Below are 22,811 nucleotides of genomic sequence, written 5' to 3' on the forward strand. Positions count from 1 at the left end.
TCCCATCCCCATCTCCAGGTGCCCCGTGGGGAACAGCCAGCAATGTCCCCTTCTCCTGAGAGCTCCTTGTTTCTGCAGAGCTGGGAATAGCCTGGACTGCAGCGAGGCTCTTGTCCCGGTGGCTGTGACACGCTGCGTGTGAGCAGCTGAGTGCCCTCCCTTCCCCAGCACCACGCTGAGCTTTGGACTCAGCTCCCCACAGCTGTGGGGTTCTGTCCCTAGAGCTGAGGGGACCCACTGCAGACCTTCAAGCCCTTCCAGACAGCATCAATTCTGTCCCTGCTGACTAGCTCTGAAAGAGACAATTCCCAGCTGATGTCTTGGTTCCAACTAACAGAGCACACTAAACAAAAGGAGGAGGGAACTGCACATGTCAGCAAACCCTTGAAAGCCCAAAATCAGATGGCTTGAATCCTGGTGGGGTGGCAGGGCTTATCTAATTAACTTGGTCTGTCCCTTTGCACCATCATGATGCAGCACAAGCAAGGGAGGCTTCAATTCAGGAAGATGCTCTGCAGAACAGATCAGGTGATCTGGCTGCAGAGCAGTGAAGATTTCCTGTGCAGGCAAATCTTATTGCTAGGCCCCAAAGCAATTTCAGGCTCAGGCTGTACACCAGGCTAAGTAGTTTCATTTAGTCCAGTGGAGGCCCAGTGGACTCACCTCTACTGGCTTTTCATGGCAGAGGAGCTGTGGACAGTTTCCATTTTAAACTAATTTTATTTCCAGGTACCATTAGTAGCTGATAAAACCTCGGACCTGCACTCCTCCTGACTTCCCAAAGTCATTGCCAGGTGGTCAGGCCATGGGTCTCACGGGCTTGAGCTGAGTTTTTGCAGCAGTGAATAAAGAAATAGCCACTTGATTTGTATCCTCCATCCACCTGGACATGTAGGCAGGCTGTGGTTTAAGGACTGTCCTTACTCCTCCTTGCAGAGTTGAGCTGCCCGAGTATGTCCTGGACATGGGCACTGTCCTGAAGGGTTTCACTGAGAGACGCACTCTGGAGATCACCAACCCTGGGCAGATCCCAGTGTCCTTCTGGGTCGATGCATCTGTCCTGCAGGACACAGGTAAGCAGTGCTGGAGACACTTCCTGTGGGCATGGAGGAGGTGTCTCACCCAGATTAGCTGAAGCCACTGAACTTGGGGAGGTTTTTCAGCTTTTTCTTCTCCCTGCCCCTGCTGGGAGCTTCAGAGGCAGAATCCTCCTGTCCAGCCATGCCCAGGGACCTGGCCTGCCTACAAGTGCCCTGACACTCCAGTGTGGGGCCAGATGGGCTCATCACCCTGGTCACCTCTCAGCATCTTCTGCCCTTGGCTCCCACGAGCATCAAGTTTCTTTGGGCACTCTGTGGCCTTGTTTTGTGAACCAGTGGTGTCTGCTGTGTTTTGGAAGTGCTTTGTTTGGAGTTCACACTGTCACAGCACTTGTATTCAGCCTTTCTTGAGGAAACAGCCTGTGAGATCCTCTGGTGGATCAAAAGAGGCTTCCAGAAGAGGCCTTGAGGCAAGGCTGCACTTGCATCACACAGTGGCTCGCTGTGTCGAGGGGCGTTCAGGTGCACTCTGAGTTTTTGTCCAGGTCACAGCACAGCCTGGGGTTTTTCCCAGACCTCTCACCAGGACAGCTGTAAGGCCTTAACGTGCTTCTGACACATTGCTTGTGTTTCCTGTGTATCTCAGCTGCTTTGTTTTCATCTGTTCAAGGTTTCAGCGTGGACCTGGGCCAGATGAAGAGTCTGCCCCACATGCACACCCTGAAGTTTGATGTGTGCTTTGAAAGTGCCCAGCAACCACAGGGTGACGTGGATGTGCTGCTGCCCATACAGGTACCACAGCTCTTGGGGCAGGCAGCAGGCTGGGCACAGCAGCAGATGTCACCTGCACCCTCTGCTGAATTCTCTGTCCTTCTACAGGTAACAAAAGGCCCCACGTCTCACATCCGCCTCCGTGCCACTGTCTTGGAACTGTCGCTCGACCTCTCCCAGAGCACACTGCAGTTCCCCAATATCCTCGTTGGGCAGTGCCAGGTTGAGACAGTCCAGCTCTACAACGGGTTCCAAGTGCCCTGCAAATGGTTCATCACTGCCATCAAGCCTGTTACGAAGGTAAAGCACAGGCAGCACTGAACACACAACTTCTGGCTGGGTTTTCTTTGTGTCTCCTGCCCTTTCTGCTCCTGTGGCTGCCCGAGCACTTGGGTCTATGGCGTGTTTGAAGAAGTTTCTGAGGGTCTAGATCAAGGCTGGTTTTCCTAGACCTGTTCCATTAGCTGCTGCTTTGCTTTTGTGCCATCTTCAGCCATTCCTCCTCCTCTGAGGACAGCAGTTCCCTCAGCCTGCCCTGTCTACAGGTTTTCCCTCCAGCTCTAGGCTTTGGGGCCACACTTGGTTTGGCTGTGGGTGCTGTCAGCGCTGTATCAGTGTCTCAGAGCACTACAGGAACTGAGGCTCTGTCCTCAGAGACTGAGGAGACCTCACCCCATTGGTTTCTGTGTCCAGAGCAATCAACTCAGATACATGACACCAGCCCAAGGTCAGAAGCAGCAGGCACTGGAGGAAAGGCGCTGTCCCTTTGAAGTGACGCCCTCCAAAGGAACCCTTGATGCAGGAGCGTGGCAGAACTTGCAAATCCAGTTTGCACCCAAGGAGGAGGTGAGATTGGCAGCTGTCAGCCCGGGAGGCCTGTCAGGGCTATCTGGAAATGAGGGCCTGGTGCAGAGAGTGTGGGACGAGCTCTGCCTTCACAGGGGGCTTTCTGCAAGCGCCGTGCTCAGCGTGGCTCAGTTCAGCCCACAGAGCACTCCCGGGAGATGTGCTCTGAAATGCCCACAGGGAGCTTGCACAGAGAGCATCAGGGCTCTGTGGCTGCCTCTCAGCACAGGGGAGGGATGTGCCCAGCTCCCCTCAGCCTCCCCCTTGCCTGGCCCTGTTTGCAGCTGCGACACTCGGTGCAGAGCAGCTGCACACTCGCAGAGGATAATCCTGGAATGGCCGCTCTAGGCCCATCCTGCTGCACAACTGACTGGCAAAACAGCCACCAGACACCTTCCTGAGCATGGCAGGACAGTCACCTGTCGTGGTGTGCTGCCAGCAGTCAGTCCCTGGGGCTCTGGCCTGCCTGCACATTCCCACACAGCTGGGGATTCAACTGAAAAGGATGCAGCATTCCCAAAAGTACTTTGCCTGGGGCCGCTGGGTCTTGGAAACTGACAGTGTGTAGCAGTATGGACACAAGTGCTTCTGTGCCCACAGACAGTCCCAGGGACCTTTTAATTGCTCAAGAGATGTAAACATCTTGTGTCTGGCTTTGATCAGAGCCAAACACCAAGCAGAGAAGGTGACCCTTATTTCTGGCCAGCCAGAGCTCATTTGCCTCTCTCCTGGAGCTGGCGTTTGCCTGATGCAGCAGTGCCAGGACTGGGTGTGGACACTGTAACCCCAAGGGCCCTTCTCTTGAGCACTGCACTCCTGCATGCCTGAGTGAAAACGCCTGGCAGTCCACTGACCATCCATCTGGTACCCAATACCCAGTGACAGTGCACACCAGGACTCATCCCAGTTACTCACACCCAGACACAGGCGCTGTAGTCCCTCGCAGAAGTGAATATCTGGTTTCTGTTCACCTTGGAGGGACTGATAACACCCTGGCCTTGGGGCAAGCACTGTATTTGGGGTCCTGGGGCTTCATGGATAAGTTTTCTGCACTTTTCTCTTTTCAGAGGTCTTACAAGTATAAGCTTCAGCTCAACATTCATGGGAGCAGCAATCACTTAAGTCTGCACCTCTCGGGGCAAGGTCTGGAGCCACGGTTGGAGTTCAGTCCCCCAGCACTAAAGATGGGATGGGGGCTGGTGGACAGCGATGGGGTGGAGGCCACAGTGGTGGTGAAGAACCCATGCAAATTCCCCATCGACTTTTACTCCCTGGATTTTGATGAGCAGTACCTGGAGGAGGAGAAGGTGAGAAGGCAGGTCTGGTCCCCGTGTACATGCTGCCCAAGCTTCACAGCACTCCAATCTTCCCAGGCTTGTGTCAGGGAGATGGAGGCAATGCCCAGGGCAAAGCCAGCTCTGCTGATGTGCTGTGGGAGGATTTAAAGAGTTTGTGTTGTTGGGAGGAAGGGAGGAGACAGAAAATGGGTTTATTGCATCTGTGGGATGAAAGGTGAGAAAAGGAATCTTGCATATGGTTTCTCTTCCCTGCTGGCAGGCTGGGCATGACTTGGGCTGGGCATGTGCTCTGGCAGAAAACTCCACTGGTTCTCAGGGCTTTGCTGGCAGAGTGCAGTCCTGGCTAGTGTGGCTAGTGTGGCTGCAGGCAGTGAGCAGCTCATGGTCATTGTTTTCTTCAGATGAGTCACTTGGGAGGGGTTTCTCTCCCAGTCCTGCTTGTAGCTCTTGCCTCTGCTCTGGAGCCTGCTCACCCCACTGGGCATAACAAAATACTTGTACTTGATGGAAATCAAAAAGCCCATTGCCAAAAGCTCAGTGCCTTCAAAGAAGGAGTTGTGAGGATGAAGGTGACAGAAGTATAAACAGGATTTTCTCTCGTCTTTTAGATGCTGAGGCATCTGGGACTGCATCCCCAAGGGCCTCCCCTTCCACCTGCTGCTGTCCTCTCCAGAGTTGACTGCCCAGAGGAGCGGCTGGGCTCTGCAGAGCATGTGAAGCCCTTCACCATTGTTACACCTGAAGACAATCTGGTGGGTACTGCAGTGGTGCTGGCACTGAAGGTGCCAGGGCAGGGACCAGGCTAGATGGGGGCATGAGGGACAGGTGGATGGAAAAGGATCATTGTGGAGAGGTAGTGAAGATGTGATGGGGCCCCACGTCTGCAGGTCTCCTTTCTGTCAGGGATGGGGCAAAAGAGACAGCTTTGCTGGAGACAGAGCAGTTCTGTAAGAGGGGAAAAATCACTTAAAACCACCAACTTCCTTTGAGGAGAGGATCCTGAGTTAGAAGGGGTGTCCTAGACAAAACAAACCCCAGTAAGGAAGACCAAGTTCCTGGGCAGGTGCACTTATTTATTCTCTCTTCCATTGGTGAACAAAGGCCCATTTTTCTTTCCAGGATGGGAATGTCTCAGGGCTCACCCCTCTCTCCCTTTTCTCTCTCCCTTTAGGCCAAGACCCCAGATGAGATGGGCAGTTCTGCTGAGGGCCAGCCAAAGAAGGGTAAAGCAGCCAGCAGAGACAAGTTTCCAAAGGGGAGCCAAATATCTACACAGAGAACAGAAAGTCCCTGGGAATCCTCCAGCACAAGGTCCAAATGTACACTGGAAAGTGCCTCAGTCCCCACAGAATTCCTCAGGTGAGCTGCACAGGAGGAGGTGATGCCTCTGCTTCTTGGTCCTCTTGCCAAACAAGGTCCATCGTCCCCAGCTGCACAGGGACCCTGTGCCAGGGCCTCCATGGGATGGCCAGTGCACCCTCCTTGTTTCATTTGCTCCTCAGCCATGTCTGAAGCCTCCTCTTTAATTGCCAGGCTGAAACGGTACCGCTGGATAGTGCCTGCCCTCGGTGAGGTGGAACTGAAGGTCCACTTCTCCACCAAAAAGCCAGGGGAGTTTGAGCAGACGCTGAGGTTTGAGCTGGTGGGGACAAAGCGGCAGTACGAGCTGCCCTGCAGTGGCACCGGCCTGTACCCCAGCATCAGCCAGAACCCACGGTAAGGCTGGCCCCTGGCAGCCTCCCACACTGCTGCCCCCGAGCTCACAGCCAGGGCTGCTCCTTGGGCATTCTGGCCTGGGCACATGGTGCTGCCTGACGTCACCCAGCATCTCTTTCTGTGCTGGGAGCTGGGAAGGCAGATGGTCCCTGAGCCACCAGGATGGGTTATGGCTTTCTGACTGCATTTCCTACCTGCAGCATCTCATAGCTCCTCCTTCCCTGCTTTCTCTGCCCAGGCTGGTGTTTCCACAGTGGAGGAGGACCATGAAGGAAGGTGAAATCATCTTCAAGGAATATGTTGAGAGCACCAAGCAATTCCACTTTGGACCGCTGCTGTGTGGGAAATCAAGAGAGTGGTATGTGCTCCCTGCTGGGTGTTGTACTTTCCTGGACACGCTTGGGGACATGGACACAATCCAGGGCAGTCCCTGGCAGAGTCCTGGCACACACCTGGGTTTGAAGGAGCACAGATGTGTGAACCTGAGCATACAAGAGGCAAATGAGCCTTGGGGGAGCCGCTCTGCCTGCCTGCTGGGTGCCTTGGCCAGAGCCCCAGGCTGCTGCCAGTCCAGAGGGGACTTGGGGCAACTTTTGTCTGCCTCCACATCTCAGCTTCACCCCTTAGGAAATGTATGGTGGTTTTTGAAGTGCTTTGAGCTCGGCAGTTAGCCTGAGTGAGCAATTATTCTGTAGGTGGTTTTGTAAAGCTATCATTGATCTGTAATTTTTAATAAGATTTTATGGTTGACCTGCCAGTGGGTGTCAGGGGGTATGTACAGCAGGAACTACATTTGCCTGTAATGACATTGCATCATCACTGCTGGATAAAGTCTGCCTGAAAACGTTGTCATTGAAGCCATTGTGCATTTCTACTTTTACTGTCACTTTTTAAAAAATAGTATTTAACATTAAGTTCTTGTCTCCATGGGAGCTCTGGAGGGCTAAATCTATTTTGACAACACAGTTTCAAAAAACAGACAATCTTTAGCCAGGTTTATGGGATGGTCTGGGATTTCTGTTTGCCTCTTTAACCCTTTCACTCCAAAGTCATTTCCACACCTGAGAGAAGGGTCACTTGTTATCGTTTTGCATTCCTCTTGGGAAATGATGCTTTATATTTCTTTCTCAGATTTTGTGATAAGCCATGAAATCCAAAGCAGTTTCATGACTTTTTGGAAAGAGATCAGCTAAACTCTTTTTCCAAAAGCCTTTCTTTATACCCTGCAGGGAAGGCACCCCAAGAAAGAAGGGGAAAGAACCCATGGGCCTGGTGTACTGTTATTTTTCTAGGCACCTTTGAATTTACATTGTATTAAAAACACTTGAAGTGGCCTGAGCATCATCAGGCTTCTGGGGTGGAGGCCCCAAGTACAGGGGAAGGCATCAAAGTCAGGCAAGGATGAGCACATGCCCACGCCCCTGGCTGGGATCCACTTCCCTCACTTGTTTGTTAGAGCAGGGTCCTCCAGCACCGCTTCCTCGGCTGCACACGGTGCTTTCCTCGATGCGTGGCAAAGGCAACAGTCTCCTCTGCAGCCTTTTCCCCTTTTGTGGACAGGTACAAGGCCCAGAACTGTCCTGCCAACTCGGAGAATATAACCATCCTCAACAACTCCCCCATGGACGTAGAGGTCCAGTTCTCCTTTGAGGATGATGAAAAAGCAGAGACGTTCCTTCTGGACCCTCCCAGCATGACCCTGAAACCAAAGAAGAAGCAGGTAGGAGAGGGGCAGGTAGAGCAGGCACCGTAGAAGTGCCCAGGAGCTGCTGCTCCTGCTCACACACAGAGCTCTTTCTATTTCTTTCCATGGGGCCGGGTCCAGGAGCTGACCATTTGGGCATACCCCACTTCCCCTGGCTTCCTGGAAGACAAACTCATCTGCTGCATTGACAAGAACCCAGAGCCAGTGGTCTTCAGCGTGTGCTGCCACGGGGTGCACGTGAAGCTGGAGGTCAGCCCCCTGGAGCTGTCTTTTGACAAGCTGCTTCTGCACAGGTCAGTCATCCCACAAGCACTCCAAGACTTGTGACAAAGACAAAACATTTGACTCTGCTTTCCAGGGCTCGGATGGAGCTGCTCCAGGTTGCATTCAGTGGCGAGGCTGGTGTGACCAGCCAGCAGCTGATGCCAAGTGCCTCCTGTCTCTGCAGGACTGACAGCAGGACCTTGGTCCTGAAAAACAACACCCTACTGCCCATGGCCTGGCAGCTCAGTGGGCTGGATGACCTTGCTGAGGACTTCTCACTGTCACAAGATAACGGCACCATTGATCCCCGCTCAGAGTTTGAAGTGACAGTGAATTTCAAGGCCCAGCAGATTGGCACCATTGAGAAGACCCTTCGACTAGAGGTGAGAGGGACTGTGCCCTGCCTGGCACAGTGAGCAGCCACGTGCTCTTAGGGACAGAGTCAGGAAGAGCTGCCCCTGACAGACACAAGGGTGCTGTGACCCCAACTTGTGCCTCTACACAGCGTTTGCCAGAACGTGCAGTGCATCCACATCCCCCAGATAAGCAGACACTGCACCCTGAGCCTGTAGCACAAGCACCTTGGCCCTGTGAATGGTTGAAGGTTGTTGTTTGGTTGTACAGACTGCAGCAGTGTGATCTCTACATTTCTCCTGGAGCTTGTCCAAACCTCTGGCATCGTGCAACAAACTCTGCCCCTGGCATTTTGTTCCCCATGGTTTAGGGGCTGCATTTCAGAGAGGGTGCTAGGTGATTGCAAAGGGTTGTCAATGCCACCTGCTCTGAGACACCCTACACTTCCTGTGGTTGTTCTTACATCCCTGTGCCTCTCAAGGAAGCTTTAGCAGCAGCATTCCCTGCTGTAGGAATGCAGAGTTGGGCTGATGGGGTTTTTTACTGCAGCAGAATCCCACTGGGACAGCCCATGAGATGAACGGGTTAGGAAAGCTTGGGTGTCCACCAACACTTGTGAAGCTGGGGAGGCCATAGGGGAAGCAGCCAGCAGAGACAAGGACTTAGAGGCTGTCTAGCAAAAGAATAATCTGAACAGTGTTTGTTTCTTGCTTCCTCAGGTTTCAGATACAGAAAACATCCTGGGGATTGTTCAGGTTGAAAACATCAAACTGTCTGCAGAGGTGTATGATGTTCTCCTGAGCATGGTCCTGCCTGAAGGTCAGTGGATGTCTCCCAAACACAGCAGTCCAGCTGCACTGCCTGACCTTGGGTGGTGGGTGACCAAAGCACTTGGGATGGGATGGGATGCAAGGATGGCATGGATACATAAAGCACATACCCTGCAAGCTGCATGGAATAAAGCACTGTCAGGGCACTGGCAGCCTAAAGTCTCTCCCCTCTGAACTTTGAAGTGTGCAGCTTCACGTGCAGGTTGGATTTGGGGGCTTTGAAACACCAGTGACGTGAACAGGCAGTTGGCAATTCCCACAGGCTCAGCACAGCATGTAAAGTGATGGGATTTGTGCTTGGAAGCGAGGAAATGGAAGCCGAGCTCCTTAGCTACTAAGCCTGCAGATATTTTGAGTAAGAAGAGAAAGGGCAGACAAGTAGCTGGAAAACCCTTCCAAGAACAGAAACTTGCTGAAAAGGGTTTTGTGCTGGGACCTCCATGTAGCTTGGGACCTGGTGTATTCTGCAGCAGCTCACAAATACCATGTCTGATCTCGCTCTGCGCGTTGTCTGCAGATGAAACCTTGGATTTTGGAACCATCCATGTCCTGGATAATGTGAAGACCGTCCTGACTCTAAAGAACAAAGGGTTGTACAACATCGAGTACAGGTGAGTCTAGCTGCCTGGTGGTGAGCATTTCCCTGGGTTCCCAGGCCTGCAGTCTCCCTCTGTCAATGGTTAGAACCTGTTTCCATGCTGGCTACCTCACAATAAACACAAAACCTGGGCTCCCTCAGCTATTTCACCAGAGATTCCAGCCACAAACTAGCAGTTCTCCACAGTTCAGCAGGGAACCCAAAGGAGAGCCCCAAGAATTTCAGGCACTGAAATGCTGAGATTCATTGCCTTTCTTTGATGGTCACCTCCTTTCTCCTTCTGAGACTCTGTAAAAGAGTGAATGAAAAATTTCAGTGTCAAGGCTTCTTGCAATAACCTCATGACTGTCTGTGCTCTCTGTCAGCATCCAGGATTCCCTGAGCAGAGCTGCACTCTCCCTTTTCTTCTTTTTCTGGTCCTATGCAAAGTCCTGGCTGTGCTGGCAGCACCTCTACTTGTAACTGCAGAGATCTCCATTCCTTCCCTTTCTCCCCAGATTGATGCTGAAGGGTGCAGGTCCCAGGATGCGAGACTTGGCATCCCACTTCACTGTCAAGCCTCAGTCGGGCAAGCTGATCGCCTCCCAGCCTGGTGTGAATATTGAGATATTCTTCCACCCCACAAGGGAAATGCTCCTCAAGAACAGCCCCATCCTGTACTGCCAGGTGAGCTGCCTGGGCCAGGCTGTTACCACACGGTGTTTTGGGAGCATAAACAGGACAGGTGTCTAATGGAAGGAGGGCTTTAACTGGAGAATCCTCTCTCCTACGTACACAAACAAAGTCTTCAAAACCATTTGGGAGGCTTCCTAAGGGAGCTGAGAATCTGACTCTGGAGGAGGTGCTTTAACAGGGGTGGGTGAACTGATGGAGGCCTGGGGTGGAGGCTGGGGACTCGAGTAGAGGCTGGCTGGCCTCTTTGCTTTGTTTACCACCCCTTCCTGTGGACACAGGTGATAGATGCCATCGCAGGGGAAGGAGGCCAGACTGTCGCCAACATCCCAGTGAGGGTGTCGGCCAGAGCTGCGTACAGCAAGTTCAGTATTGAGCCCGCCTCACCCATCAATTTCGGTGCCATGATGAAGGGCAGCAAGAAGACCCAGACTGTCGTGCTGGAGAACACAGGCACGATCAGCTTCAAATTCCACATCCAGCCAGCAACTGAGGATGCATCTTCACTGGAAAGCAAAAGGTACGAGAAGCCCTGCACCACCCTTCCTGCCTGAGGAGGCACCAGCCCACGGCTGAGATGTGGCAGGAAGCCAGGAGACCTGGGCTATCGCCCATTTGCATCCCTGCCTTGGGGAGAGGGAGCAAAACACGCCTCAGTGTCCCCATGTGTAGTAGGAAGCTGGTGCTCGAGCTGCTCTGTCCAGCAATGGGTGCTGCAGGCTGCTCTCTGGGAACCATCTGGAGCAGGAAGGCTTTCCTCTGTGAGGAGGAAGGCCAGCTTTGGCCTCAGAGAAAGGCAGGGGAGCTCAGCATGACAGATACCTCTGCTTTCTCCTCTCAGTTCAAAGCAAGGGGAATCTGTTCCATCAGCTAGGAAGTGCTCAGCGGGAAGGAAATCAAGCTTGACACAGGTGGGTGACTCCTGCTCCCCAACAATGCTGCTGCTGCAGGGGATGTGAGAAGATGCTGCTGTGCCCAGGCTGGGGGCTCATCTCCATTGGGTGGGACGTGGTCTGCAGGATGGAGTCCAGGATCTGCTCAGTCCCATTGACAGTCCTGTACTCTGGCTCTGACCTGCAGTTGTGGGCTCAGCAGAGGGGAGCAGGTCCTGTGTGTGATAGCTGCTGGCCAGCATAGGTCTGTGAACACCACAGAAGCAAAAACATCCCCCCTGAACTCCCAGTCCACAGAGCTCAGACAACATTTTTTTTTCTTCCTTTTCTTCATCTCATTCCCCTACCTCTCTCCCATCATTTCTCACAGCTGTTTCTGCTCTCCTGTTACCTCTGGAGGCTGAGGATCACAGCTACCACCTTCATTCTTTACACTCAATCTCCTTTCTCTCTGCCACTTGAGACAGGCTTGCAGCTCCTCTTGGCTTGTTGGGCTCAACCTGGAGCTGCCTTTGGGCCACGGAGTCATCTTTCCCTGCCCTGGGACTGGCTGCTTGGGCCCAGCTGGAGGCCAAGGCAGGACATACTCTTTGCTGGGGTGCTCAAGGCACAGCTATTACCCTTCAGCCTCTCCTGGAACTTCTTCTGCAGGGTCAGCTCAATGTGGGCATGTTCACGGTGTCCCCTTGCTCCGGCTCCATCGCTCCGTGGGGCCAGCAGCAGATCACGGTGGAGTGCCTGGCAGGGCAGGAGGGGACTTGTGAGGAGCAGCTGTACATTGACATCGTGGGCAGAGACCCCAGGGACAATCCCCTCGGCATTCCCTTTACCCTGACTGCCGAGTCCTGCCTGCCAGGTACGTGCTCTCCACAGGTTCCCTTGGCCAGACCTGCTGCTGATCAGCACCTCAACTTGCTGCTTGGATAGGGAGGCATGCTAGCCCTGGTGTCCCCCCTTGAAATCCTCAGAGTTTCCAGCCCTCTTAAGTCCACTGGTGGATTCATCCCTCCCCAGCTGAGAGGGATGCATGGAAGGATAAAAGGAAAGCAATGCTCTTTAAGACTCAGGTTGACTGAGCTCCATCCTCATAGCCAGCTCCCCGACCCAAAGCTGGGTTTAGCAGTTACCTGGGCAGAAAGAGCTTACCAAGCCTTCTCAGAGGCCAGCAAGGCCCAGATGAATTCATCATGGAGGCTTCTTCATGCTCATCCCTCTGGTCTGTCCACAGCATTTGCTGAGGATGCGATGTTAATCTTCGAAGAATACCCGATCTGCAGCAGCACTGACCTCAGCCACAAGCTGCTCTCTGTGCACGGTGTGGGCCTGTTTGTGAGAGATGAGAACAACTTCATCTTCAACAAGATTCTGGTTGGGCAAGAGGCTGAAGCCCACTTCAACATCTACAACACAAGTGCTCTGCCGTGTGACGTGGTCCTCTCCATCAGCCCCCTGCCAGGACAGGTAAGAACAGGAGGCCAAGGAGATGGTTGCCCTCTAAGGGCCATGTGAAAGCTGTTTTGTTCTCCAGATTGCTTTCTGTGGCCCACACTAGCTCAGTGTAGGTCAAACTTCAGGGCAGAGCAGCAGAGCCAGGGAGCAGTTGTGTTGAAATCTCATGTCTTGGGCAAGGTTTTGGCTCACACCTCTGGGTCTTTGGTGGGAGAAGTGAATCCTTCTGAACCTCTCTTGGAAGCACACTCAGAGAGGGGCTGTTATCAACTGACATGCCAGGGCTCAAAGCAGAGCATCTCCTCAGGCTCCCTGGCTTTTCCTCTCTCTGAAGGCCAGTTGTAGGTTATTTGCAGGGTTTTCCATGCAGTGACCACCTCCCACATATGGCAGGGCAGCTGCCAGCACTCAGAACACACAATGCTTTAGCACAAGGTCAGCATTCCCTGCTTGAACAACTCATCCTTAAAACAACAGCCCCTGAGTTCACAGCCCATAAACACACCTCTAGGAGGGCTGTGAAAATGGGAAGAGCTGTCACAATGCAAGATTTTTGCCTGGCTGGCTGCTATTCATGGAAAAGAGAAGCCAGGAGAAAACTGCTTCTTGTAGAAAAGTCTCCATAGCATGACAAGAAAAAACTCTTCTTCTTACAAGGACTGATCAAAGACTATTGTAGAGTTGATACTGCTTTACCATCCCAGGTTTTGTCTCCCAGTGGTCAAAAGTGGGAAAAGAAAAAGTTGGGTAGGGGGAGAAAAAGTGTTCTGGAGGTTTTATTCTGATGTTTCTTATTCCTGTAGTCCTGTTGATAAAATTTCTTTATTCCTTTTAAGTTTTAAACCTGTTTTACCCTTCTCCTAATCCATAGTTCACAACAAAAAATGCGTAAGTGCCCTGGTGATTTTAGCCAGTGCTAAACCCCACCACATTATTTAGTGCATTGACTGAGAAACTCCAATTAGCAAATCTAAACCACTACAGACATGCTGTTTTCAGTAATGCCTTTATGAATGAAACTGTGTTGTGCTGGAAGGTGTTTTCTCCTAACACTGCTCTCTGGCTTCCCCCAAGGAAAAAGGCCCTATCACCGTTTTCAAGTTGCATCCAGTCCAGATGTCCATTCCCGGCTCATCCCACGCTGTTGCTACAGTGACCTTCACCCCTCCAGACGAGCAGAACTACGACTGCACTTTTAAGGCTTCCCTTGTCATCCCCAAATGGTAATTGACCCTGAGAAATATTGGGGGAGGCCTCTCTGACAGCTGCCTCTCCACTGGGAAGGCACAGACCTCTTGTTAGCTCTAATGCTCTCAGCAGCCTTAGGCAGAGTACTTGGCATGAGATGATCTGGGAGGCAGTCACTGTTGGATAGAGCAGAAAAATGAGGCAGATTTGTCATACAGGTTTAGCCTGTATGAGCAAATAGGAAGACAGGGAAATAGGTAGCCAACTGGAAGTTACTGAGATGTGCTACAGCTGAGCTGGGCATTTCCAAGGACAGAAGCTTAGATGGATCAGTTTCTGTGGCAGCAAGTCAGCAGTCACAATTTCCTCTTGGTTTCTGTGACATTAATGATCCTCTGTGATTCCCTGCATTCATGAAGCTATTTCATGTGAGTGATGGGAGCTGGTATGAAAGAGGAGCCCTGTTCCTCTGCACTGGGACCTGTGTACAGGGGCTTTGACCTGCCATTCCTCAAGCCTTTAGTGGCTGAATTGGAGCCAGAGAAGTCTAATTGCTAATAAGCAATTGCTTTTCTATTGTTCTTGGAAATGATCTTGGTGGATGGTGACAATGATTTCTTTTTGCCTTCTTGCTTTTGTACTGCTTTCATGCTGTGCTTTTTTTGCTTGTTGCCTATGTCTCATCTCACTGCAGCCAGGGGATTTGCCATATCTCATCTGGTGCCTCATTATATATCTGCTGTACTGCATGATTGAATTAAGTGAAATTACTTTTAACTGTTACTGTGGAAGGCTCTGGCTCTTTGGAGCAGATTCCTCTTGTGAATGGCCCTGAGGGGATTGGGAAGAGGCTGGTGGGGGGCTGTGTTGTGGGCTACAGGAGCACCAGGCAGGGAAAACAGTGTGGACTGCCCCTGCTGCTTGGCTTGCCCAGTGAGAAATGGGTTAGTGCCAGCTGGAATTGTTTGTGTGCCTCTCCTGCAGCTCTGTGAAAATCAAGCCCCAAATCCTGAGCTTCACCATCAGTGGGAGGGGGCACGAGCCGCAGGTGACAGTCGTGTGCCCGAGAGCTCGCAGCAAGAGAGGAAATGCCGTGCTGCGCTTCCAGAGGCTCCAGCTGGGGGATTTAGAGATGCTCCCCCTGGTCATCCGTAACAACGGCATCGTACCTGTCAAGGTGAGGACCTGCTCAAGGAATGGGCTGGTTTGGGAATAAGTGCTTGTGGCACAGGGGGAGGGTCCCAAAAACCATGGCAGACCTGGCAAGAGGTGTCACAAATTCTTTTAAGCAAGGGACTGACATCTGTTCTCCAAGAAGGGAGTCCTTGAAAATTTTCCATCCAGTCTTTCTTCTTTAAGTTGAACACAAGGAAGGTGGTGGAGTATTTCCCCCCATCTTTCAGGTTTGTTCTCAAGGAATGTGTGATTTTCCAGTTCCATTAGGTTGTATTCCCCAGTTTACTATATTTTAAGCAAACTTAGTTGTGGTTTAATTATATTCTGCTTATTGCTTTCTGTCCTGTTTGGTTCCGTGTTGGTTCAATCCAAATGGCTCTAAAGAGCCCTTTTTCCCAGCTGGTTTGACTTAACTTTTGTGCTCAGTGCTGTTTGCAGTGGGAGAGGTGCTGGGTTCCTATGCAGGACCAGCAGCACTGTGGTGTCAGTCCCTGTGCCATCCTGTACTCACACCAGTATCATTGTGCTCTGTGTTCCCTTTTCTCAGTTTATGTTACACCTGGAGGATGAGCATGGAGCATTCTTCTTGAAAGCCAGGCGCTCCACACTGGAGAGATTCCACACTGAAGATGTGGGAGAGGACTCTGTTGAAAATGGTAAATTCGTTAACCATGAAGTGCAATGGTGCACAGAGGGAAAACGTGTGCCCTGCTCTTGGCTTCTCTGAGCTGCAGCCAGATGTTGGACACACTTTCTTTCCTTGGGCTCTCTGTCCCCCGAGCTTTTCATGGGGACCTTTTCCAGGGTTTCCTCCTAGCAAAGAGTAGGAAGTTCTTGTGTTCTTCTAGACGTGGTGGGCTGGGTTCTGGGGGACTCTCACTGCCTCAGTGCAGCCTCTGAGGTATTTGCAGCATGTGGCAAGGTCCCAGCCTGAATGGACACAGCCCTTGAGCACACAGGCAGCCAGCAGAAGCCCAAAGTGCTCTTTGGCTCAGCTTTCCATGTGGCTGGAGCTGTCTGGAAGCGATGGAATGAGGGCTGGGCATCAACCTGAGGTTAAGCTGCTTAAGTGGTGATGTGTCTGGAGATGGCAGTCTTGTGAACACAGGAAGAGGGTCGGGAACCACTGCGGGTAGAACAACCTGCGCTCAGAAGGCAGCTGGTTTCAACCTTCTGTTCCTCATATATGGAAATATTTCCTCTGTACAACTGTATCACTTAATTCTGATTTCCATTGCTGTGCAGAGAGCAAGCCCCCAGGGAAGCCTCTCCTGCTTCTGCATCGTGGGCAATCGGCAGAGTTTGATGTCATTTTCAATCCCACCCTGGCTCAACGTGTGGAAGGGAAGATCCGTGTTTTAGTGGGGGACACCTACTCTGACAAGACCCTGATAGAGCTGGTGGGTGAAGGCCACAAGGATGAATTCAGCTTCGACTGTCTAGAGGAAGACCCACAGTTGAGGAATGATAAGAGCAGTTTGAACAAAGACATCATTGATGGTAAGAGAGGAGAGGCTGCCAAGGTGGAACAAGGAAGAAGAAAATATCTGATCATGTGTGTCCTCTCTCTAGGCAGGCCTGGGCTGTCACCCCTGGACATGGAGGCCTGTGGGTGTGGCAGCCATGCATGCAGAGCAGTGTGTGCTGTGCTGCATGGCGCTGGCTCAGGGGTGTGCCAGGGTGTTTCCCTGAAAGTGGTGGGATGGGGAACTGCCTGGGGAGCTCCCTGCCAGAGGGAGGAAGGCTTGGAGCAAGGAAGCATTGAACATACAGGAGTCTGTGCATGTGAGGGGGGTGGGGTGGAACTCCCTGCATGCTGAGATCCCTTGCTTTCCTCCTTAACAGCTGTCAGACTGAACCACATCCAGTTTGGGGACTGTCCTGTTGGGAAGCCCTGCCACAGGATCTTCACCATCACCAACCACACCGGCATGACGTTCATGCGCTTCGAGTGGGAGGCAGACGTCCCATTCCAGTTCTCCCCCAGGGTGAGTGGGGGCTGCTCTGCCTTTCCCCATTGCTCAAGCCCTGCCCTGGCGTTCCTGGGAGCTGGCAGGGAGACCTCACATGTCAGTGCTAGCCCATTCCAGTGCCACACAGGAGATGCACTCCCTGGCTTGGCTGGGCCAAGGCTGCCAGCCTTGCAGAAAAGGCTTCGCGTTATGGGAGGTGGTACCTTCTCTTCATACTTTTGTCTATCAAACTTCACAGAAATCCACACTGAGGTGCAGGTTCCTGGCACAGCTGCTCACCACATCAGTCCCCTTTGCTATATCAGTCCTGCCCTTGGCAGTGCTTCCAGTTTGGTCTTGATTCCCTGATTCTCCCTAGGTGGGACATCTCCACCCTGGCTGCACCAAGGCCATCACAGTGACCTTGAAATCAGATGTCCCAGCCACCTTCAGGAGGCACCTTGTGAAATGTAAGGTGACCAAGATCAAATTTGAGCTGCCACTATGGAATGTTCCGGACTGGGACGACGAAATGTGCACTGTCATGTGGAAGGACATCACCGGGAACCAGGAGCCAGCAGCCCAATGGCCTGAAAAAGAGAAGGTAAGAAGCAAAATGGCAAACAAAGCCACCACAGCTTTTCCAAAAAGAACCACCATAACACCATCACTGCTGGCTGAGCAGCTCCTGCTTCCTCTGGACACTGGACAGCCCTGAGGTTCACCAGCAGGGCATTCTAGGGGAGAGGTGGATGCACATGACCCTCACACAAGAGGGAAAGCCTTTAGACAAGAGACCATTAGCCACACACTATCAGTCTGGGCCACAAGCACAAGTGCTGCAGCCCATGTTGAATGGGAGACAATGTTTTTGATTATCTCATTTTATGGTGTTTGAAATCTCTCCATATGATTTGGTGCCTTTTCACCAACAAGGAGTTAAGTCTGCTGCACTCTGTCTCTTCTTTAGAAGTGGAGACAAATACACTTCTATTGCACCTGCTGGTGAATGCCAAGGTTTGTCTCCATGGATACCAGAGATTTTGGTTGTGGTCTCTGTATTGGGAGGGTTATCTCATCATGGAGTAGCCCAGGCACTGTGTGACCGTATGGAGGAGTCCGGAGAAGGATCATCTCTGGAGACTCTTGCTTTTATTGTCATTATTGCCAAACACACTCAGCTTGGGTGAAGGCTCTTTCCAAGTTTCTGGACCATTTTAAGGCCTCTAAACCATCCTCTTTTCTATCAGAACATCTGCAGTTGGACACTTTCCTAGTGAGATCTTTCACATCCCAAAATGCCCATCCCCAGCTGCCAGCAGTGTGGCTGTTGCTCCACAGGTGACATCTGGAAAGCACTTTCTCCTAAGACAAGAAGAAAAAGGTGCTTCCTAGAAGTCTGCAGTCATGGGGTTCTCCACCCACAGAGCTCCAGCAGGGGAACTTAACCCTAATTTTGAGACCTGCTGGATTTCTAGGGGACCAGGGAAAAAGTCAGTCCCTCTCCAAGGTTGAAGTACAGGGATTGGAACGCCGCTGTAGTCTCCATGGGTACATTAACAGCTGTGCTAGGACTGCTTTGATCAGTGGGCAGAAACAACTACTGCAGCACAACAGTCCCAATTCTGTCATCTTTCCAGGGAAGTAAAAGTGAATGGTCCTTTCTAGTCCCTCTATGAGGCTGATGTTGGAGGCCCAAAGATTCCCTTCTCAGCCTGACTTTCTGGGCTCTGCTCAGCGATTCTTTTCTCCTCTTTTGCAGACAGTGGAGACAGTCCCGGAACCGGCTCACACTGTGCTGAAGAAGAGCGGCCAGGAGGCCGAGCTGTGCCTCAGTGCCTTGGTTGCCTACGCCCAGTTCAAACTGGACACAGTCGTGGTTCAGCTCAAGGACACCTTGCCCTTCCAGACAAGGACAGCCACGTGAGTGCTGAGGCCAGGCAGGGCCCTGCCAGCGGGAGCTGCCTTTGTGGAACTTTGTGCTGGCCGTGGCTGGGGAGACAAAACTCACGACTCGAGCTCCAGGTGCTCAGGAGACAAAACAGCCTCATTTATTATTCAGAGCTCACTGAAATACCCAATGCAAATCTCCTGAGCTAGACAGCCATTGGCTGAGATCTCTCTCCTGCCCAACTTCCTGGCCAGTGCTGTGCTCACTTCTCAGCTTGGATGGGGCTGGCCAAGGGTCCCCTGTAACTTACCTGGGAACACGTTCAGGCATGAACTAGGCCAGCTGAATTGGATTTGTGTTATGGCCACATTCACTGTGTCCAGTCCAGACCAGCTGTACTGTGACAATGCTGTGACACCTTTGCCCAGGGCTGACCCAGTGCCTGCTTCCCAGAACTCCACCCCAGCCAAAACCAGCACAGGCTTGTTCACATGCATGCCAAGCCAAGCAGGAGAGGGTGGTCAGGAGAGGCTCAATGCTGCCATTTTCTGCTGAGAACAGCCACGGGTTTGCTTTCACTGCGTGTCACCTGTCCTCATCTGCTCAAGAATAAGTTTGCAGTCAAACAAGACCTAAAGAAAGTCCAAAGTAAGCCCCTTAGCTTCAATGTCCTGGGCACCATGTTGGCCCTTTCCTCTTCAACTTCCAGACTTCGAAATACTTTTCTGGGCCACCCAGGAAGGACAGCAGTCTGAGCATGGCAGGGTTGCCTGGGGAAGAAGATGCTCCTCAGCAGAAAGTGGTAGCAGGAGTCCCTCAGACAATGTTACTGTACTATTTGCTTTCTATTTATTGGACTTTTTTTTTTAATTCCTCCTTCTTGCTTTTCAGTTTCAGGATGCACAACACAGGGAAGGTGTCCCTGGAATACTTCTGGGAGGAAGCTGCTCCTGCAGATAGTGAAGCAGTGAGGATGCCATATTCAACCTCTCTGATGGGTAAGGGCATTTCACTTGGTAGCTGAGGGCCTGGGGAGAAGACCCTGCCCCTTCACCCCAAAACTTGAATTCCTTTTTCCTCCTTGTCCACACGTTCACTTTCATCAGCATCTTCCCAGCTGCAGCTGGAGAGTTTTCTCCTTGCCCCCTCTGCCTTTCAGCCCCTTTTGTTCTTGCTCTGCCACTTCAGCTCTGCAAAGGAGCTGAGCCAGGCTCTGGGGAGAGCCACGTGCTGGGTCAGGACTGGGAGGGGGGACATCAGGTCATTGCTTTGAGAAGTCTGAGACTGGGGAGAGCAATGGTGTAACGAGTGAGCTGCCCTGCAGCCACTGTCTGTGTGCAGTTCCCCACTCCAGGGCAGCTGCAAAGTCACTGTCTAAAACCAGCTCCTGCTTTGGCACAGGAGTGTGTGCTGCAGCAGAGACCCTGCTCCCAGAAGCTCTGTTCCCTGCTGGGAACTTGGCCAGAGATGCTCCGAGTGCATCCCAGCTCTCTTCCACCTATGTGCTGCTGCAGGAGGCAGTGTTGCTGGCAACACAGATTTTGTCTTTGAATGGTGTCCTCTTCCTCTCTGCAGGTGGGCTCATCTCTGCTCCTGTTGTAAGGCAGCGCAGAAAGCTGGTGCTTCTTTTCCGGGGGGAGCAGGACCATCCTTTTGAGACGCATCCTTCTGAGCTGCGGCACCTACAGTGGCTTGCCGAGGAGCAGCAAGATTCCGAGCAGGAACAGCTGCAGGATTCCGAGCAGGAACAGCAAGATTCTGACCAGGAGCAGCTTTCTGAGGAAGAGCAGCTGGATGCCAAGCAGAAGAAGAGTTCCAAGAAGTGGTGCCGCTCCAAGGAATGGAATCTCTCCCCGCAGCGTGCCACTTCCTCCCTGGAAGTCCTCCCAGATGTCACCCATGACCAGTCACTGTTCTCCATCAACCCCAACTTCGGCACCATCGCTCCTGGCCAGAAGAAGACCTTTCATGTGCTCTTCTCCCCAAAGGATGTGGGGAACTTTGAGACCACCATGCTGTGCAGGTGGGAAACATGGACACACTTGCCAACTCACACTTCTGATGGCTATCACTGAATCACAGGGTGGGACAGGGTGGAAGGGACCACAGGAGGTCATCTGGTCCCACTTCCCTACTCAAGCGGGGTCATCCCAGAGCACATGGCACAGAGCAGTGTCCAGAGGGCTCTGCAATAATTCCAGTGAGGGACACTCCACACCCTCTCTGGGCAGCCTGTCACCCGCAAAGGGAAGAAGTTCTTCCTCAGGTTCAGGTGCAACTTCCTGTTCAGGTTCTGCCCGTTGCCTCTTGTGCTATTGCTGGGCATCACCAAGCACAGCCTGGTTCATCCCCTAACACCCTCCCTTCAGTCCCTCTGACCGGGATGGGGAGGTGGGCCTGGAGACAAGCAGTCCCAGAGAGGCAGCAGCTCCCACAGGAGCGCAGAGAGATCATCTGGCCTTGGTAGGGAGACACTGGCAAAAGACACTGTATGAAACATTAAGCTCCTGGAGGGTTGCAAGATCTTGAATGAGAGACCCAGGGACCAGCCAGTCCCTAGCTCTGCTTCTGGCACAGAGCTGCTCACTGCTTGCACAGAGGGAGGATGCAATGCTGTGTGCTCTGCAAGGAGGCAGAAAAGCGTCTGGCTGGAAATGTTTCTCTGGCTAATACCAGTCCCTTTCTCCCCAGCATTCCTAACCTGGAGCAGACTCACAGGACGGTGCAGGTGGTTCTGAAAGGCAGAGCCCGGCAGTGGAAGCGTTTTGAAAAACCGAAATGCTCTGCCTTACAGCAGACAGAGGAAGGCCAGGGACACAAGAAGCAGCTGCACTGGCAACCAACACCACAGTGACAGCATTTGTGTCAGCTGGAGCATCCAGCAGGAGCCAGCAACATCTTGTTTCCTACTGCTGATGGTGTCCCACCCTTTACATGCGACCTCTGCAGCTGCCCTTCCCAGCTCCAGCCATCATCATCTTTTAATTAATTTTGTTAATTAAATAATTGTTTGTTAATTTGTTAAATAACTTAAGTTTCAGTTAACTGTAAATAAACACTTGCTAATAAGTTGTTAACTGTTAGCCATGGTGCCAGAGATCTTTCCTTAAACCCCACTACCCCAGTTCAAACCCCCAAGTTAGTACATTCTGAGGTTCCCCCCAGTTGTCTCCAGTTACTCCGTTCACCCTCTCCTCCCTGGTGTACCCAGAATGGCTCCTGGAGAGCACAAGATGGTGGGGACCGCATGGCCAGGCCCCTCCCTTGTACTTCTCCTCCCCAAAATCCTTTCCTTCTTCCTACTTCCAACCCCTTCTTCCCTGATGCTCCTCCCCCTGTTATCTCTCCTCCTCCAGTTGTCCCTCCCCTTCCTGTCCCCTCGGACCCCTCCTTCTCCACTTGGGCTCCTCCTCCTGAAAAGGTCCCCACCCCTTCCTTTCACAATGGCCCCTCCTCTGAGCCCTCCTCTTTCCCCTGCAGCACCGCCAACCCTCTTCTGACTTTCAGATCCCACACCCCTCCTTCTGGTTCCCACACCCTGTGAGCCACAAGTGCCGAGCCCAGGAACTGGAACCCAGAACAGGAGACCCTTCCTCTTGCCACTCCAATTATGTTCAATTATGTGGGAGTGTGCTTCTGGAATGAGAGCCATTCTCATTTCAAAACAAAAGAGAACTCTGCAAAGCCCAGAAAGAGTTTGGAAAGGGAAGCAAATATTTTAAGGGCCTTTTAAAGGCCACCCTCTCCTCCAATCTCTCGGTCCCGTATGACCTCCATGATTTATTTTCGTGCCTCCTTACCCCATCAGAATATCTTGCATGGGAGGGGGCATGGAAGAGGTCATTACAGGCCGAATGTTCTGAGCTATTGCAAAGTTCCGACAGCGCCCTTGATGCCATTGGGAATAAAATAACAACCGAGCACTTGAGCGGCGATGGGGAATGGGCACAGGCGAAGGACCAGGCCCGGGTTTTGCCAAGGCCGGCCCTTGAAAAGATCAAAACAGCTGCAGAGAAAGCGTTCCTCACGTTACCATCCAGAGAACCCCAAGCGAGTTCCACAATCATTCTGCACCAGCATTTTTGAGAAGAGTTGGCCGTCACACTGGGAATTGAAACCATGGCAGGCACCATACAGGGCATGGGGGGAGCTTGTTCTTGTTATCTTT

General features: G+C 52.2%; 1 protein-coding gene across 1 annotated transcript in view; it reads left to right on the forward strand.

Moving 5' to 3' along the window:
• The window catches only part of LOC111945220 (axonemal central pair apparatus protein HYDIN-like), a 42,942-nt gene extending 21,216 nt beyond the window's left edge, over positions 1-21,726 (forward strand). Inside the window, exons 21-49 of the mRNA XM_086874219.1 lie at positions 937-1,073; positions 1,711-1,832; positions 1,920-2,111; positions 2,505-2,657; positions 3,725-3,964; positions 4,564-4,707; positions 5,127-5,314; positions 5,489-5,671; positions 5,910-6,029; positions 7,232-7,391; positions 7,497-7,669; positions 7,825-8,023; positions 8,714-8,813; positions 9,342-9,435; positions 9,920-10,088; positions 10,376-10,614; positions 10,936-11,005; positions 11,639-11,843; positions 12,216-12,448; positions 13,511-13,659; positions 14,609-14,801; positions 15,348-15,456; positions 16,046-16,300; positions 16,646-16,788; positions 17,132-17,356; positions 18,515-18,675; positions 19,535-19,641; positions 20,219-20,666; positions 21,335-21,726. Coding sequence (XP_086730345.1) covers positions 937-1,073; positions 1,711-1,832; positions 1,920-2,111; positions 2,505-2,657; positions 3,725-3,964; positions 4,564-4,707; positions 5,127-5,314; positions 5,489-5,671; positions 5,910-6,029; positions 7,232-7,391; positions 7,497-7,669; positions 7,825-8,023; positions 8,714-8,813; positions 9,342-9,435; positions 9,920-10,088; positions 10,376-10,614; positions 10,936-11,005; positions 11,639-11,843; positions 12,216-12,448; positions 13,511-13,659; positions 14,609-14,801; positions 15,348-15,456; positions 16,046-16,300; positions 16,646-16,788; positions 17,132-17,356; positions 18,515-18,675; positions 19,535-19,641; positions 20,219-20,666; positions 21,335-21,497 — 5,074 coding nt within the window. The 3' untranslated portion in view covers positions 21,498-21,726. The remainder of the gene's footprint in view (positions 1-936; positions 1,074-1,710; positions 1,833-1,919; positions 2,112-2,504; positions 2,658-3,724; positions 3,965-4,563; positions 4,708-5,126; positions 5,315-5,488; positions 5,672-5,909; positions 6,030-7,231; positions 7,392-7,496; positions 7,670-7,824; positions 8,024-8,713; positions 8,814-9,341; positions 9,436-9,919; positions 10,089-10,375; positions 10,615-10,935; positions 11,006-11,638; positions 11,844-12,215; positions 12,449-13,510; positions 13,660-14,608; positions 14,802-15,347; positions 15,457-16,045; positions 16,301-16,645; positions 16,789-17,131; positions 17,357-18,514; positions 18,676-19,534; positions 19,642-20,218; positions 20,667-21,334) is intronic.
• The last annotated feature ends 1,085 nt before the right edge of the window (positions 21,727-22,811 follow it).

Source organism: Cyanistes caeruleus, unplaced genomic scaffold, assembly GCF_971803275.1.
Source record: "Cyanistes caeruleus unplaced genomic scaffold, bCyaCae1.hap1.1 HAP1_SCAFFOLD_171, whole genome shotgun sequence".
In the NCBI taxonomy this organism is placed as follows: Eukaryota; Metazoa; Chordata; class Aves; order Passeriformes; family Paridae; genus Cyanistes; species Cyanistes caeruleus.